The 17604-nt window shown below is 45.9% G+C and overlaps 1 protein-coding gene across 1 annotated transcript in view; it reads left to right on the forward strand.

Moving 5' to 3' along the window:
- LOC310870696 (uncharacterized protein) overlaps positions 1 to 17604 on the forward strand; it is a gene marked incomplete at its 3' end in the record, with an annotated part of 139115 nt that overhangs the window by 6775 nt on the left and 114736 nt on the right. Inside the window, 15 exon segments of the mRNA XM_083781969.1 lie at positions 500 to 528; positions 2212 to 2301; positions 4245 to 4375; positions 4795 to 4912; positions 6910 to 7062; positions 8012 to 8311; positions 8615 to 8832; positions 9076 to 9159; positions 10434 to 10482; positions 11009 to 11093; positions 12562 to 12634; positions 12636 to 12733; positions 13689 to 13842; positions 14614 to 14670; positions 14803 to 15373. Coding sequence (XP_083638095.1) covers positions 500 to 528; positions 2212 to 2301; positions 4245 to 4375; positions 4795 to 4912; positions 6910 to 7062; positions 8012 to 8311; positions 8615 to 8832; positions 9076 to 9159; positions 10434 to 10482; positions 11009 to 11093; positions 12562 to 12634; positions 12636 to 12733; positions 13689 to 13842; positions 14614 to 14670; positions 14803 to 15373 — 2210 coding nt within the window.

Below are 17604 nucleotides of genomic sequence, written 5' to 3' on the forward strand. Positions count from 1 at the left end.
CATTGTAACAATGCAATGCGGAAGTGCTCATTCTATCTCAATGGGATAGTTCCAATGTTTGGAACTATATCACATAGCACCGGCCCGCTTTGCGGACTCTCTTCTTCTACGGCTCTGCCGTAAACAAAGCAACACATGAATTTTGACTGGCTAACGCCGGACGATGTCATCCAGAGATAAAAGTATTTTTACAGTTTCGGGCGACGTTCCTCCGCCCACTTTTCACCTCTTCGTCTGCTATCGCCAGTAGTTGCCAGTAGGGTCCCATAGACAAATAACGCACTTCCGGAAAATATGTCAGGCTATCGCCCGCTGTTAAGACGCACTGTGACAGCGGGCCGTCACATGTCTAATAATAACACAGTGTGAAGCTCTTTTGTCCACACACAGTCAGAGGCTCCTAATCACATCAGCTTTTATTCACGCTAAATAATGTAAGTGATGTGGTCACTGTTTCTCTCACCGTGACTTCTCTTCTTTCTGTCCCTGTTGTCTACAGATCCATCCAGGAAGGCTCCGATAGCCGAGGTGAGAGAGTACACATGCATGCACGCACGCACGCACGCACACACACACACACACACACACACACACACACACACACACAGACACACACACACACACACCTGTCTCATGTACTGTCTGTCTGAAGTAATACATACTCTGTAGTGTGACATCTTGCTTGTTGCCAATATAAGTGTTGTAGCACAGGGGTAAACGTCTTGCCAACTGCCACGCAGACTAGGCATTGTAATAGAGAGGTGGGGGGAGGGGGATAACCTCATAATGTTTGGAATTACCCCATTATTCCAAACGAGGTTAGGGTTAGTTAACTAATTTAGACCTGATTTATATAGGCCTATGTTATTGCGAACCCTGCAGATCATGTCTGTCTGTGTGTGTGTGTGTGTGTGTGTCTGTCTGTCTGTCTGTCCCGCTGTGACACCACCCGCCCGCCACCAGAGGGCGCAGCACACACACACACACACACACAGGGCGCAGCTATAGCACACACACACACACACAAACAACCACACACACACACGAGGTGCGTTCGCTTCCCGCGTTTGCGCGTCTTACTTGTGTGACATAATTATTATTAGAAATTCACCACCTGCATACCGGTATATGTCTAGATCAGTGTTGATTTCGTCAACTAAAATTAAGACAATTTTTTTTCGTCAACTACCTTTTTTCACTGACGAAAACAAAATTAAAACTAAGCTGTGATGACTAAAACTAAGACTAAATATACTGACAATTACGTCAACAAATAAAAACTAGTCTAAAATGTTAGGAAGGGACTAGTGGACAAGAGATCCAGTATAAGTCATTTTACACTTGGTTGAATGTGTAAAAGCTCACAATGTGTCATGCTGTGACGCGTTGAGCATGTAGATGTGTAAAAATATGTCATTACGACGGCAGCCAAAATACATTTTAGTCGACTAAATCAACTGTAGATTTAGTCGACTAAAATCCTATGATATTTAGTCGACTAAAACTAGACTAACACTAAGACATTCCAGGTGGCTAAAACTAAATGAAAACTATTCAAGAAACTATGACTAAAACTAAAATCAAAATGTGATGCCAAAAACAACACTGCTCTACATCCATATATGTGGACATATAAGCTATATACAATATATTTCATATCCACATTATATGCAAATATATGGCATACATGCAGCATATATTCTGCACATACTTGCCATATATTGGTGTATATGTTCAAATATTTTAAATCACACCTAATCAACTGGATAAAAAACAAACATTTGTACACTCTGAGTTAAACCTTTTAAACCTCTGATTTTACAATATACATTGGGGGTCCCACTCCCAGAGATAGAAATGCCATTAAATGGGAGACTAATGCATGTCAACCGGGGGGTCCTTGAAATTAAACCCGTTGAGAATTGATGCTGTATATTGTTTTGAATAACTGTGAAAAAATATAATAAAATAACACCACCATTAGCCTTTTCATGTCACACACCCCATAGAAGGCGCTCGCGCACCACAGGGGGTGCACGCAACACAGTTTGGGAACCCGTGGACTAGAGTGTTTGTTCAGTAACTATGCGGTCTCCCTCTGTCTCTATGAGGGCAACCTCAGTGCCTCTCGAGTATAAATGAAGGTTTGAAATTAACTGGAAACATGAAATACTGAAACATTTCCATAATGTTTATTCCACCCTCCATCAGATGCCGTCTCCATTCGGAGTGGGCACTGCCCAGGATAAGAAGATCGGACACAGGAGAATAGACGCCTCTGGAGAGACCTCCTACAAGAAGGTAGCATCACAATTATCATGAATCATCTGTTGAAAAATAGCGAAAATATGTCATTTATTTTCCTCATCCTTTTGAAAACATTTTGTAAGTATAAAATCATTAAGTGCATGCCCTTGATTTGGCCATAGCACATTATGGCCTAGATTTTGAAGGTGCGTTTTACCATGTGGTAATACATAAATTGGCCTCGCTCTGCGCACATTCGTATTATGAAAGGCATATCGGCCCGTGTTGAACGCACACACATATGGCATACGGCGTTCCTGAATATTTTAGCATTGTGGGAGTGTCCATATGTTAATTATTTTCGCTTTGCGCAATTTGCTATTAAGCCCCTTGACCTAAAAAAACAAAAAACAAAGACATAACAAAGCGCATAACGATTAGACGTGGGTCGGACCACCTCATAAACGCAAAAAGCACTGTTTGATTGTACACTTGAGCGGCTCTGGGAGGCTGCTAGAGTGTTGCCATGTCTGTTTATTATAAGCGGCTTCTTTTTCTGTAAAGTTGCTTGTAAATATTGGTAGTTGTACTATTTGTGGTTGCTTTTCTTGCTTCTAAAGTGGTTATTTGGGCTTTTCTCCTAATGTTGTTTAAACCAGTGATCCTCACACAGCACATTCCCATGATGTCAAGGATCCCCAGATGAATGCATTTGCCCAACTAATGACGGCTAATCCAAAAATTTAATTATTTTTTTCCAAGATTACTTTTGAAAATAGCAGATCTATACCAGCTCACAATGCATCACATTCATTCATTAAAACTATGAACTCTGACTGCAGGGGGATATATATAATGATCATTATAACAATGTGCAAGAACATATTTAAAAAGAAGGAAGAACTTTATATTTGTGGACAATCAAAATATGTTTTTTTATTTCAATGTGGTGTCATTAAAATTAATCTGGATATGGCAGACTCACTATCTAGAAAATAAAAACATGGCACTTCATTTAAAATAGGTTACAGACCCCTGTTATATGCGCTTATTTTTATAGACCTATTTACTTGTTTCTATGAGACATGGCAACAGCCTCGTTTTGCTTCTTTTTTTTGTAAAATGTTGAGATTAGAAACGGCCATAATTCTTTCATTTCTCAACCTTAAAAATAAATAAAAACATCTCCATAATCCGTGGGAAGTTTGCTTTCATATGCTGTATCACACCCGATTCAAGTCTTCTTCAATAAAATGCTAAGAGCGAAGACCATATACCATCGGGGCCACAGGCACAGCATTAACCCATTCTGACCTGAGATCAGATTCATACGAGGTTTCCGCCGGACACACACTGGTCTGATGAACCCATACTGACCTGAGATCAGATTCTAAAAATGTCAGTTGTTCTAAGATTTTTCAAAAATAGCAGACCTACAAGCTCGTATCGCGCCACTCGGTGGCGCGATATGAGCCGTATGTGACATCAGCTGACTGGTAAAGAGAATAGTACGGACATGTTGATTGGGTACGTCTCAAACACGCCTTAAACACACCCATGACTAATTCAAGGCCGTTTTGCGCACTCCACGGGGTGTCGAAAGCGCTTCTTACCATGCCCATAATTGTTATATGACATTCCACACGCCCCCCACCTCTTAAAATATGTAATATGGTTCCACTTGCATAATCGACCCATATGTGTCATTTCTTTGCATATTTCAATAACGTTAGGTTATTTGTTGTAGTATCAAACAGAAATGTAATTTTGATGTGCATGCTCCAACGTTCAATGCCGAACAAAATACAATGAAATCGTGAATCGCAAATATCTGTATTATAATGAATCATCAATCAGTAAAATGCCATGATTGTGACAATGCGTGACAGTCCTTTTTATGTCAATGTTCCATCGCTTAAATTCCTTCTATGAGGAACTACAATTCTCATTGTCCCGTTTCTTTTCTTGTACTTTTTTCACCCTACTCCCCCTTCCAGACCCCCTCCTCCGCCCTGAAAGGTGCCATCCAGCTGGGCATCGGATACACCGTGGGCAACCTGAGCTCCAAGCCAGAGAGAGACGTGTTGATGCAGGACTTCTATGTGGTCGAGAGCATCTTCTTTCCCAAGTATGTACTGTGTGTGTGTGTGTGTGTGTGTGTGTGTGTGTGTGTGTGTGTGTGTGTGTGTGTGTGTGTGTGTGTGTGTGTGTGTGTGTGTGTGTGTGTGTGTGTGTGTGTGTGTGTGTGTGTGTGTGTGTGTGTGTGTGTGTGTGTGTGTGTGTGTGTGTGTGTGTGTGTGTGTGTGTGTGTGGGTGGGTGGGTGGGTGGGTGGGTGGGTGGGTGGGTGGGTGGGTGGGTGGGTGGGTGGGTGGGTGGGTGGGTGGGTGGGTGGGTGGGTGGGTGGGTGGGTGGGTGGGTGGGTGGGTGGGTGGGTGGGCGGGCGGGCGGGCGGGCGGGCGGTTCTGTCTTCTGTGCATATTAAAGCAGTCCAGATATGTATCTCATGCTGTTGTCTCTCTTCCTCATCCCCACCTCGCTGCACACAGTGAGGGCAGCAACCTCACCCCCGCCCACCACTATCCTGACTTCCGGTTCAAAACCTACGCCCCTGTGGCCTTCCGCTACTTCAGAGAGCTGTTTGGCATCCGCCCAGACGACTACCTGGTGAGATACATATCTACTCTGTCCCCTTGGCTCTTCTTTTCTTTTCTTTTCTCCACCAGGCCGAAGGCATGGGGAGAGAGTATGTGTTGCACTCTGTGCGTGTGTGTGTGTGGTGTGTGTGTGTGTGTGTGTGTGTGTGTGTGTGTCGATATCTAGATAAGAAACACTAAAATTGAGAGTCCCAGACTGTCATTTGTATTTGTTGATGACATCTTTATATTCTATGCTCTGTTGATGAATTGTATAGATAGGACCACAATGGAACAACAACAAGTGTTTGTGTTATCTTTTTAGCCTAAAGTGTTGTACTGGGACCTAAGCGTGGTTTAAATGTTTAACTATAAAATATTCAAATCAATCAACAAAACTTGTGATCCAGCATTGTAGGCTTTGTATGGAGGCATTTCCTACATGGGTTTCTGTAGGGGAACAACTCTACTTGGCGCACGCACGCACACATACTACCATATGGAGATTAGACACTAATGCTTTCTGTTTTAAGTACCAAGCAGCACACTCTCACCACTTGTAGGGGTGCGTGCGTGCGTGTCCTCTTGTATGACCATACCACACCACTTATGTGTATTGTACTCTTGCTGCAACAATCTATCTCTCCTGTTTCTGCGTGAGGCAGCTTGATGTACAAGCACACCCCCTATACATGACGCTGTATGAGGCATGCAGGGATGTACCCCCAATCTTGCCCTGAAAGGGATTGTGACATAAAAAAGAAGAAACATTACAAAAACTTTGTTTTTTAAGGGTTTTCTGAGCTCAATTGCACCCTAAAAACCTGGACTTTTAACCTTCAGTAGATTTTCTGTGGTCTGGGGTTTTCTGGCTCAAACGAGTGCTCTGATTTTCCTGTGGAGTGTGATGTAAGAGGCAGCAAATCCCATATATGACAATGGGATTTGCCAGCAGATGTCACTGGGAGCGAGTTGCACACCGGGAGCGCACTTGCCTATTGGCGTGTATTGGAAGTGTGGTTAGTGTGCCTTATTTCAAACACACCCAGTGTATCAGAGTGCCACACCCGACCGATAGAGGCGAGTAGTTTAAAGCCTATGGCAGGCAAAAAACAGCTCAGGTAAAAATGCTTTTTATTAAACAGCGCGGAATGCAGCAGTGCTAATCGCTGTACCGTGACATTTGAAATCTGAACGTTTATGTACACGTTTGCTATGTAAATGCTGCAGGGTTCCCCAAAAACACGCTGAAGTTGTGCCATGATGCTCGTGCATGTGTGAACCATGGCTACCCCCAATCCAACCCTTGATGCTGAGTGCCAAGCAGGGAGGCATTGGGTCCCATTTGTATAGTCTGTGGTGTGACCCAGCTGGGAATTGAACCCTCAGGGCGGACACTCTAACAGCAAAGCCATTGAGCTGGTCTTTTGTGTACCCTGTGTGTGTACTATGGACTATGGTGTATATATAGGACTGGTTCTCAAACACTGTCAGGACCCATTTGTGGGTCACAGACACATTTGTATGGGTCCCTTTATGTTTTGTTTCCTATACATGTTTTTAATCATTATTGTTTTAAAACATTCCAAATAAAAAACAAATCTAATGTTTTCATTAATTCAAAACAAATCAAAGAAATTCCATACTTAGAAACACATGTTTTCACCAGTTTGGGTCCCGGGAAAACATCTGGATTTCTCTTTTGGGTCTTGAGAACCAACACTGGCATATAGCAATAAACATCTTGAATCTTGAACATTCCCAACAGACCAGACAGGTTTTACTGCTAAAAAAAATAATACAAATTTAAAATAACATTATTGCCAATTTAGATGTAATAACTTTTAAGCCATTTTAAAATAGTGAAATTACGTATAAAATATGGAGATATGGAGAGGTTTCTGCCTGACAGCAATGAAATGTAAATCTCGTGTGTGTGTGTGTGTGTGTGTGTGTGTGTGTGTGTGTGTGTGTGTGTGTGTGTGTGTGTGTGTGTGTGTGTGTGTGTGTGTGTGCGCGCGTGTGTAGTTCTCGCTGTGCAACGAGCCCCTCATCGAGCTGTCCAACCCGGGCGCCAGCGGCTCCATCTTCTACGTAACCCGCGACGATGAGTTCATCCTGAAGACCGTCATGCACAAGGAGGCGGAGTTTCTCCAGAAACTACTTCCTGGATATTACATGGTGAGTCTTCATTTATATCACCACCCAATTAACTACGGTATGACCTGAAATCAACACGTCTCTCTATAGGTCGTCCTCAGACGAGCCCTCGATCGTCGCCGCCACTCATCCCGGTTCTCCAAACACCCGGCCAGCTCGTTGGTGCTTTGCGCTCCTGCATCTTTCTTGAGTACATCCACATATATGTTAGTATGGGACGTCCTCGTGACCGGTGCCCATGTGTTGGTTCCCTGAGCATCAGTTAGCTCTTGGTGCCTCTGGCAGTGTCCTGCGAGTCTCACTCATCGTTGATCTAGTGTGTATACATTCGATTTCATTCGAAGCTAGCACAGTAGCAGCACTACGACTGCCTGGGAAATTGCATGAGGAAAGGGCTTACAACAGCTGTTGATATAAGTGTAGTCAAAGTGCACTAAAGCTACGGACTACAATGTGATGTCATTCCGAGGTATAGCTAGTAGCTACGGACATATAGCTACGGGTATAGCTAGTAGATACGGACATATGATGTCATTCAGACAGTTCAGCCGTGCACTGAAGCACGGTGTGTGTGTGTGTGTGTGTGTGTGTGTGTGTGTGTGTGTGTGTGTGTGTTAGAGAGTGAGAGTGACAACAAGTTGCAAGTTATCCTCATCCTCATTAACCCTATAACCCCAGAGGGGAGGGTTGACCCCAGGCAGCATAAGTGACGCTAAAGTCTGGTTTATATTTAGCACCATCGGACCGCTGTAGCCGATCTACAAGCTCACACAGTGTCACAGAAAGTAGCTGATCTACAAGCTCACAACATGACACTGTTTTACACCATTGTTAAACATCTGCATTACATAATTTGGAGAGGCTAAATGTCAAAGTCCGTGGCTCAAATGCAGAATAAATAATGGACCTCGATATGGAGAAGGTTGAAAACCACTGCTTCAATCCATGCATTCTTCTTCTCCTCCTCCAGAACCTGAACCAGAACCCCAGGACGCTGCTACCCAAGTTCTTCGGCCTCTACTGTGTCCAGTCGGGAGGGAAGAACATCCGCATCGTGGTGATGAACAACGTGCTGCCGCGCGCCGTCCGCATGCACCTCAAGTTCGACCTGAAGGGCTCCACCTACAAGAGGCGCGCCTCCAAGAAGGAGAGGGAGAAGTCCAAGCCCACCTTCAAGGACCTGGACTTCATGAACGAGGTCCCCGACGGCCTCAACCTGGACCAGGACACCTTCAACGCCCTGCTGAAGACACTGCAGAGAGACCTGCTGGTGAGAGAGAGAGAACAATCGCTTCCGGGTCAATTGGTCGGTCTCCTTCTCCTTCTCCTTCTCCTTCTCCTTCTCCTTGTCCTTGTCCTTGTCCTTGTCCTTGTCCTTGTCCTCCTCCTCCTCCTCCTCCTCCTCCTCCTCCTCCTCCTCCTCCTCCTTCTCCTCCTCCTCCTCCTCCTCCTCCTCCTCCTCCTCTGCTTATGTCGTTCATTCTGTTGGCATTAGCCTCATGTTAGCGCCTATATGGTAACGGGAGGGATTGTGTGTTAAACATGAATGTGTGTGTGTGCTGTGCATGGCCAGGTGCTGGAGAGCTTTAAGATCATGGACTACAGTCTGCTGCTGGGCGTGCACAATAAGACGCAGGCGGTGCGCGATCAGCAGTCCCAGGGTTCGCCTGGGGGCGGCGGCGGAGGAGGCGACGACAAGAAGCCGGCGCCGCAGCGGTCGCTGTACTCCACGGCCATGGAGTCCATCCAGGGAGGCTCCGCCTGCCGAGACACGCTGGACCACGACGACACGTGAGTCCACCGAGGTTAAAGGAACTGATTGGAATAACACGTTATACGCGCTACGCTACGTTAATACGTGCTACGTCCTACCGGGGGAAGCCCCACGCACTACGTCCTACCTAAAGATGTAAGATAAAAGGTCTCATGACAGCCAATGTTTTGTTTTGTTTAACTGGCTTTAACAGGTGTTGTGAGCTTGTAGAAATTGGTTAAAAAGTGACACATAATTGTCTTTTCCCTGCCCGTGTCCAGGATGGGAGGCATTCCCGCTGTCGGGGCGAAGGGAGAGCGCCTCCTGCTGTTCATCGGACTAATCGACATACTGCAGTCCTACAGGTAGACATGAATCACCCTCACTTTGAGTTGCACTGGCTGGTTCCACCCATTTAACCAACTGATCTCTGAAAAAAAATCAGGCTTCCCATCAACTGTGTGTGTGTGTGTGGGTGTGGGTGTGTGGGTGTGTGTGTGTGTGTGTGTGCGTGCGTGGGCTGTCAGTTTACCTCTATAATCCCATTCGAATTTCATTCATCATTCATTTGAGCTCATAGACTACTGAAAATACCCTCTATACACAGAATATCAAGTTTTATATGCACCTTCTGTCCACTAGAGGGCCCCCCCATCCAAACGTCAAAGCTATTATTCCAACACATTGTTGGCACAGCAAAGAAATCATGAACGGAACAACTCCAGATCACCAGCAATACAGCAAATGTTTCTCTATTTTAACATAATGCTTGGATATCACGATGAACAGGCCAGCAATGCCTAGTCTGCAGATTACGTTTTCTCTTGATGTTATTTTCCCATTTTTGGATAAAAATCCAAACACCTTCCACTCATCACCGCGTTCGGAAATGGCGCACTGACTGCACTGTGCAATGCAAGCTAATAGGCGAGTGCCCTCCGGTCCGGTGTGACATATATGTGCTGCTGTGGCGCTGCTTCCTGCTTGTAGTCTGACTCACGCCTAGCGGCAGCTATCCCACTTGATAAGAGTAAGGACCGGTAGCGACAGCCCCGCCCCCTGCTACACATCCATTAAATCATAGCGCCCGGCGATTTATAGTAGTGGAGCACTTTTACCGACGGACCGGATGTTATCCCGGATGTGGCTGTAGCAGCTAAATGTAGACAAAACACTCCAGAGCCAATCGACAACAACGGGAGGTATGATTAAATCTACCGTGACTAGCGATGGGACGTCTAAGACATGATCTTTTCTTAGAATTGGACGGGATGATTTAGAATCAAGAGTTATTAACGTTTTAAGATTTTCGGTCTCGTCGGCAAAACAGGCAAAACAGGGGGGGAACATTTTCGATGACGTCCCACTGTTACACAACATCGAATGTTGCGCAACAGGCGCTCCTAGGCTGTGGAGCGATGTGATCAGTGTTGATATCAATAACCTCCATCTTTTTGATAAAACTTTGTCCTGGGTGCTGGGTGTTACTAATTGAACGGACAGTGAACTTCGTCCTGGGCGATCGGGGTGTTAACTCTATGGCTGGAAGGCGAGAAGCGTCCGGGCCGATTCAACACCTTGTAGTAGTGCGTGCGTGTGTGCGTGCCCTGCTGACTCAGCTGATGTGTGTGTCCCACAGGATGATCAAGAAACTCGAACACTCGTGGAAGTCGCTCATCCATGACGGAGTGAGTATTTCCCCTCTTAATGTCAATGCATTGCTGTATTGAAAACTGTTGGTTTTGTATTGGCCAACTGAGTGTGTGTACTCAAAATAGTGTACTTAAGTACAATTAAGTACAGGCCTACTTCATGTGTGTCTTGATGTCAATACATTGTACTTTTGATTAACAGAGTTTTACATGCACAGATTGTGTTTATACACTGCAGCTATAGCCTATATATAGCCTAGATTTACTTTAAAGAAAAATAAATGTGAGCACTTTTTCCACCCCTGATTTCCGTACAGCTGAGCTGTAATGCAAACTGTTGTGACAAGACAAATGTTCAAAGCAATAGCTGTAGTCATACCCACCACTAGGGGTCCTCCTCTAGCCGCCTGCAGAGGAATAATCCATCAAGCGCTGTAACTGTACCCAACGACCAGGCACTCTCTGTCTCTGTCGCCCCCTCTGTCTGGGAGTGAAGAATTAACACTCTCACACAGCTGTGGAACTGAATAAATCTCTCTCTCTCTCTCTCTCTTTCTCTCAGGATACAGTATCCGTTCACAGACCTGGTTTTTATGCTGAGAGGTTCTACAAATTCTGCAACACGATTGTCTTCAAGAAAAGCTGCTGTGAGCACACACACGCGCGCCGCGCGCGCACACACACACACACACACCACACACACACACACACACACACACACACACATCACACATACACTAGCAGAGATGCAACTTGCAACCAGCATCCCCAAAAACTGGTTTGCACATTACTGCCACAGTCCCTCTGGGATATGGGAATATAAAAAGCAGATATGGCCCATCCCTAAAGCTGGACAGTGACAGACAGTCCACAAAGGTGACCATCGGAGTAAATATATTACATTGTATATTATTATGTTGTATACTCTTGTATAAGAGTAAGAGTTCAATAACCACAACGCTCGACTTTCCTTTCACGTTTTCACGTAAAGACCCAATGGCAGTGCACATTGAAGTTATTGTATTAATTATGCCAATTCATTCCTCCCCACACACTGTTCGGTGAGTTGTCACTGCTGTTGTATCCTACTGGCTCACCTGTCGGTGAGGAGCCTCCACAGGGAGGACGTCCTAGAGTATTCGCCGTCCTACTCATCCCACCCAACACTCCCTTTTGACAGGTGCTAGCTGCCCCAGCCCCCTTGGCCTAGACCTAGACTCTCTCACCTGTCAGTGAGGAGCCTCCAGTTTGAACCCCTTGGCCTAGACTCTCTCACCTGTCAGTGAGGAGCCTCCAGTTTGAACCCCTTGGCCTCTACTCTGCGGTGGTGGTGTGAATACTTTATACGAATGTGAGCCGAGTGCCCCTCCTAGTTACTCCTGATGAGAATCGTAGCATCCTCAATTCTGACACCTCCGGCTCTGCCTCCTGTCTTATTACTGCCACCATTTCCAAGCCATCCAGAGTGACTGATCTCGTTATCTTATACATCTTCCCTCTCAGCCTTTCGGCTGCCATGTTAAGTGGTCAGATGGGTGGTCCACATGCATTTTCAGAGCACTTTTATTTTATGGACTCGGATTAGCAGAGTTGGATTATGCTGTCATTTACAGTATCATATATGCTAATGGGATTTATGCAGTGTAGAGGGCTAATTGGAGGTGTCTAAATCGATTGTGTGCTTATGAATATACATACTGTTCTTGGCTAAGCCAAGAACTTCTTGGCTTAGCCAATAGGGTGTGTGTGTGTGTGTGTGTGTGTGTGTGTGTGTGTGTGTGTGTGTGTGTGTGTGTGTGTGTGTGTGTGTGTGTGTGTGTGTGTGTGTGTGTGTGTGTGTGTGTGTGTGTGTGTGTGTGTGTGTGTGTGTGTGTGTGTGTGTGTGTGTGTGTGTGTGTGTGTGAGAGAGACTTGGACCGCAATCTGTACTGTAAAATCAGTGTAACCAAATGGACCCGTAAGGGGTCCATTTGGTTCCACTCTCAGAGTCACACACATTTAAAGTAAAAAAGCAATTGAACAGGATAATGGCTTTTTAGAAAGTGAACGCATAGTTGAAACTATCTATCTCTCTCTCTCTCTCTTCCCCCCCCCCCCCCCCCCCTGTTGTTGCAGCGCTGCGGTCCTCTCCCTCCAAGAGGGGCCGAGGGCCTCTGTCCATGGCCAGGAACAGTGTCCAGTCGGCGGGGGACGTCAGGCAGCCAGCTGCCCTCTGTCAGCGAGGAGGACGAGGAGAACCTGGACAACCTGAGAGGAGCACGCCGCTGCCCCCTCCTGGAGGACGACAGTACTGCTTTACATTTTACATATCACTCACAGTCACAACAACGCCAACATGTGATAAACATCTACTCTGTCACTCTCACACACACGGGCTGTCAAGAAGTGTTGATTTGGACAGGAAATTTTGATTTTAGTTTTAGTCATAGTCATTATGAATAGTTTTCATTTAGTTTCAGGCTTGATGCCGTCGTAATGACTGCTTTTACGCTTGCTGAAAATAGCAATTTGTGGAAATTGCAAGTGTGGTACGTTGCACTGATGCGAGTCACGAGGAATTCACTGGGAACTCCATTTACACTATATATATATAGCATGTGCATCAACATGACGTTAGAGGCCCAGGCCGTAGCGTAACGGTCTGGGCACCGGACTGGTAATCCAGTCGCAGTGTGCCGCGGGTTCGACTCCCGGACCCGACACGGCCTTTACTGCATGTCATTCCCCCATCTCTCTCCCGTTTCCTGTCAGCCTACTGTCTGTCCCTTCAAAAATCAATAAAAGGCGTAAGCCGCAAAAAAATATCTTAAAAAAAAAAAAAAAAAAAAAAAAACATGACGTTAGAGTCAGTATTCCAGAGATTATTACTCTAACCCGTGTTGTTTTATCTCTCCTCTCTCTCAATTCAATTTCAATTTCAAAAGGCTTTATTGGCATGAAAAATATGTTCTACATTGCCAAAGCATACATACAACAAAACAAAAGTCATTGCGCACACAGAGACAACAACTCTATGCGCACACAGAGACAACAAACAAAACCGCCACCTTCAAGTGAAAAAGTGTTTTTGAGGTGTTTCCGTCCAGATGATTTTGCGAAAGAGCCTTAATGCGCAAAAAAACTGCGTTATGGAAACACACCTTGTGTCTGCTTGTTTCTATTGCCAGGCGGTGGTCGCTGAGTCTCTCTCTCTCTCTCTCTCTCTCTCTCTCTCTCTCTCTCTCTCTCTCCCCTCTCCTCAGGTAAGGAGCAGCCCTGCACGCCCCCGTCCTTTGAGGATGCCACCACGGCCTCCATCGCCACCACCCTCTCCTCCAACAACTCGTTACCCACAACCCCCTTCGACACGCCGGATCACCCGCGCTACCGGAGACAGCTGCACTCGCCGAGCAGCAGGTGAGAGCGTCGGAAACCGCACGCCCAAACAGTTGCATTCCAAAATCATACCGTGTGCATTACTGTATGTTCTCAGCCCGTTTCACTTAACATACTCACTCTTACATACAGTACATCATACTGCAGGCATGTCCTCAACCTGTTTTACAGAGGTATAGGTATATGCACATGCATAAAGTGAGTGGCAAATCCAGTGGCAAAGTGAGTTTAACGTTGTTTGACGTCATTTAATGCAATCAGATTAGGACCCTTTCTGTGTGGATGTATGGGCTGTCAAGGCTAGTGATGGAGTTCAAAAACTGTTAGCCAGAATGGACCCGATAACAACCTTTTTTGAGTACCCGGTATCAATAAGCTTTGGGCTTATAATCAAATGATAAAGGAAGTCGTTTTTTGCCACTCAGTAGGTAGGCGTTCTCGCATAACTTCCGGGTATGATGACGATGTCACGCACATAACCTCTATTTCAAGGACATGCTTTAGGGGATTTTTTCAGGCTGAGAGACAAATGAAGTAGGACCCCCTTCAGCTGCTCATACATAGTTGCCGTATCTGCGTATATCATTATAAATATTATATCAATCTGCACTGTACATTAGTTCCCAGTGTCAATTTAACTCTGAGAGTGTACAGATGGAACCAAATGGAACCAGCAGCATATGATGATACTGCACACTGTTAGCACAGTGCTCTCCGACGTGCGATTCACCCTCTGTGTTTACACCAAACGCCATGTGTCGTTTCTCATGGTGTTTTCACGTCTGCTCTCAGATCACAACAGGAAGTGCTTGACAGGCAGCAGACCATTACTGTGGAGGTGGAGCTCAGGTACACGTGCATACGCACGCACGCACGCATGCACTCGCACACACGCACACACACACACACACCCTACTGCAGCCTGCATCATGCGTTCCTAATCTGTGTGACCTGTGTGTCTTCTCCTGTCCCCTCCTACAGTAAGGTCCCACAACGTACGGAGCTCATGACCCAGATGACAGAAGGGACCGCTGCTCCTCCTCCTCTACACGCCTCCTCCTCCGATGTCCCAGCCACCTCCGCGTCCCCGGCACGCGCCTCCTCCACCCTTCTTCCTCCCTCGGTAGCCTCCTCCTCCGCCTACTCCTACATCCCCGCCTCCACCCATCATCCGCACTCCACCCTCCCTCCTCCCTACACCGATTCACGATCCCTCCTCCGAACGTCCCTGTGGCGGCCTCGCCGTCGGAGTCGTCCTCCTTCCTCTCCCCCATGCACCCGCCTCGCTCCTCGTCCCCCTCAACGCTCCCTCCTCCTCCTCCACTGCCACCCCGCCGCCCACTTTGCGCCCATCCACCCCACGTCCTCCTCTTCGTCCCTGGTGTCCTCCTCCAACTCCCACTCCCTCTTCCCCTACACCCCGCCTCCCCCCTCCTCCCTCCCGCCGGTGCGCCGCGAGGCGTCGTTCACCTCGTCCAATCACCTGTCTGTGTCAAGCAGCCATAACTCTCTGGAGGGGGAGGTGCAGCAGCAGGTGTCGGACATCTACTTTGTAAGTCCCTGAAGATTCCTCTGTTTCGATATGCTGTGCTCCAGATACGATATGATATGATATAGGGGAGGCCAGATACGATATGATATGATATAGGGGAGGGCCAGATACGATATGATATGATATAGGGGAGGCCAGATACGATATGTTATGATATAGGGGAGGCCAGATACGATATGATATGATATAGGGGAGGCCAGATACGATATGATATGATATAAGGGAGGCTAGATACAAGGTCAAGGTCAAGGTTCTTTATTATTTGTCTCCCGAGGAAGTAATTTGTCTTAGACAAAGGGCCCGCATGCAAGCGTAGCCCTTATGCCCATGTCGTCACAGTGCAGCGCCAAATACATCTTTCTTGCATCAAAGAAAAAGGAAGACATAGAGGGGGGGGGGGGGGAGGGTAAGAAGACATCACATCACATTTCAAGTAAGATTGATAATACTCGGCTGTGCAGGCACGTTTCTGGGTGGGGGGTGGCGGGGGCTTGGGCCAGGCACAAAAAAGCTCTCTTCCTACGCAAGCCATCGAAGGGATGAGCTGCACGGGGAGAAGAAAAAAGATAACCTAGCTGCAGGGGGAGTGGTAGGGGGTGGGGGGGGGGGGGGGGGGTAGAAGGCGGCTGTGTGTAAAGACATGTGAGTCCATGAGAACAGTTCGGTGGAAAGTTCATTTCCCAGGTGTTTGTGTAAGTGTGTTCCTGGCATACGATATGATATAGGGGAGGCCAGATTCTGTCGGAAAACAAGGAAGTGAGTTGATCAAATAGAATCCATTTTCGGTTATACTGCTATTTCTCACTCCAAGTGTTTTCTAAAACATTTTTGAGAACAATTTGTAGCTGTAAATGACATTGTGTGTGTGTGTGTGTGTGTGTGTGTGTGTGTGTGTGTGTGTGTGTGTGTGTGTGTGTGTGTGTGTGTGTGTGTGTGTGTGTGTGTGTGTGTGTGTGTGTGTGTGTGTGTGTGTGTGTGTGTGTGTGTGTGTGTGTGTGTGTGTTTACATGGCTATCATGTTGGAAACAGCAGTAAATCAGGCAGGGTGCAACAGGTGCTCCGAGTCTTTGATTAGCCATCGGTCTGTTATAGAGCAGAGCGGTCATTATCAAGAAATGACACACCGCTAAATTCAGCGATTGACCAATCAGAATCAATCGAACTATGAACGTGCCTAAGATTGGAGAACTTCCGTCAACAGTAATCAATAAAAAAGGCAAATAGCTCAGACTGAAACAACATAAGATTATTATTGGTTTAATTAACATTGGTTGTCAAAGTAAACAGAATCACGCAGACGGTTTAAATTGACCATGTAAACTGGTGTTCTGGGATCAGGCGTGTTCTGTGGAGTAAAGTATCTCTCTCTTCTCTCTCTCTCTCTCTCTCTCTCTCTCTCTCTCTCTCTCTCTCTCTCTCTCTCTCTCTCTCTCGCTCTCTCTCTCTCTCTGGTTTTACGGGGTGGTGGTGGTCTGGTGTCCCACAGGGCTCCAGTCAGGACAGCGTGGTAGAGTTGTGAGGGTGAGGGTCCTCCGGGAGGGAGCATGGTGTTTTGTTTTGGGGTGTTGTTTCTGAAGCATGTTGGCCTCTTTGACATGATGCCTCCACCGTTACCGTTAGCAACCAGAGTTGTTGTGTGGGACACACAGGATACTGTACGGTGGTCACGAGGGTCATATTGGCTATTTTGTCCAAAATGTAAAAAAAAATATATATATTATTAAGAATGGCCTTAAGTAATGTAAAGTATACATGATGTGAACATGCACGGTACAGGTACATCATTATCAGACTTAATTTTATCCTCCAACTTATTTGTTTATTCCCCAAAATATACAGGATTTGTAACAATATGTAGAACTATTAGACCTTAATTATCAAATGTTTAAGCATGTTCTAATCATGTACAGTTTGTACACTTTACTTTAAAAAAAAACATTTTGCGAAATATTATATATTTTTTTAACATTTTGGAAAAGGAATAGCCAATTTAACAGTGAGTGTGCCCACTCTTCCTTGGTGTTCACCTATCCTGTTACCGTATAAAGAAAAAATAATCAATCTGGGCACTCAAGGTTAAAATGAGGAGGATAGCCTTTATTAAATTAAAAAGGCAACTGCCAACATGTTTCGACCTAACCGGTCTTCATCAGGGCAAGAATGATTCTTAATTTAATAAAGGCTATCCTCCTCTTTTTAACCTCTTTTTAGTGCCCGGATCTTTTTTCTTC

Source organism: Protomyctophum parallelum (assembly GCF_964188405.1).
Source record: "Protomyctophum parallelum genome assembly, chromosome: 14".
Lineage (NCBI taxonomy): Eukaryota > Metazoa > Chordata > Actinopteri > Myctophiformes > Myctophidae > Protomyctophum > Protomyctophum parallelum.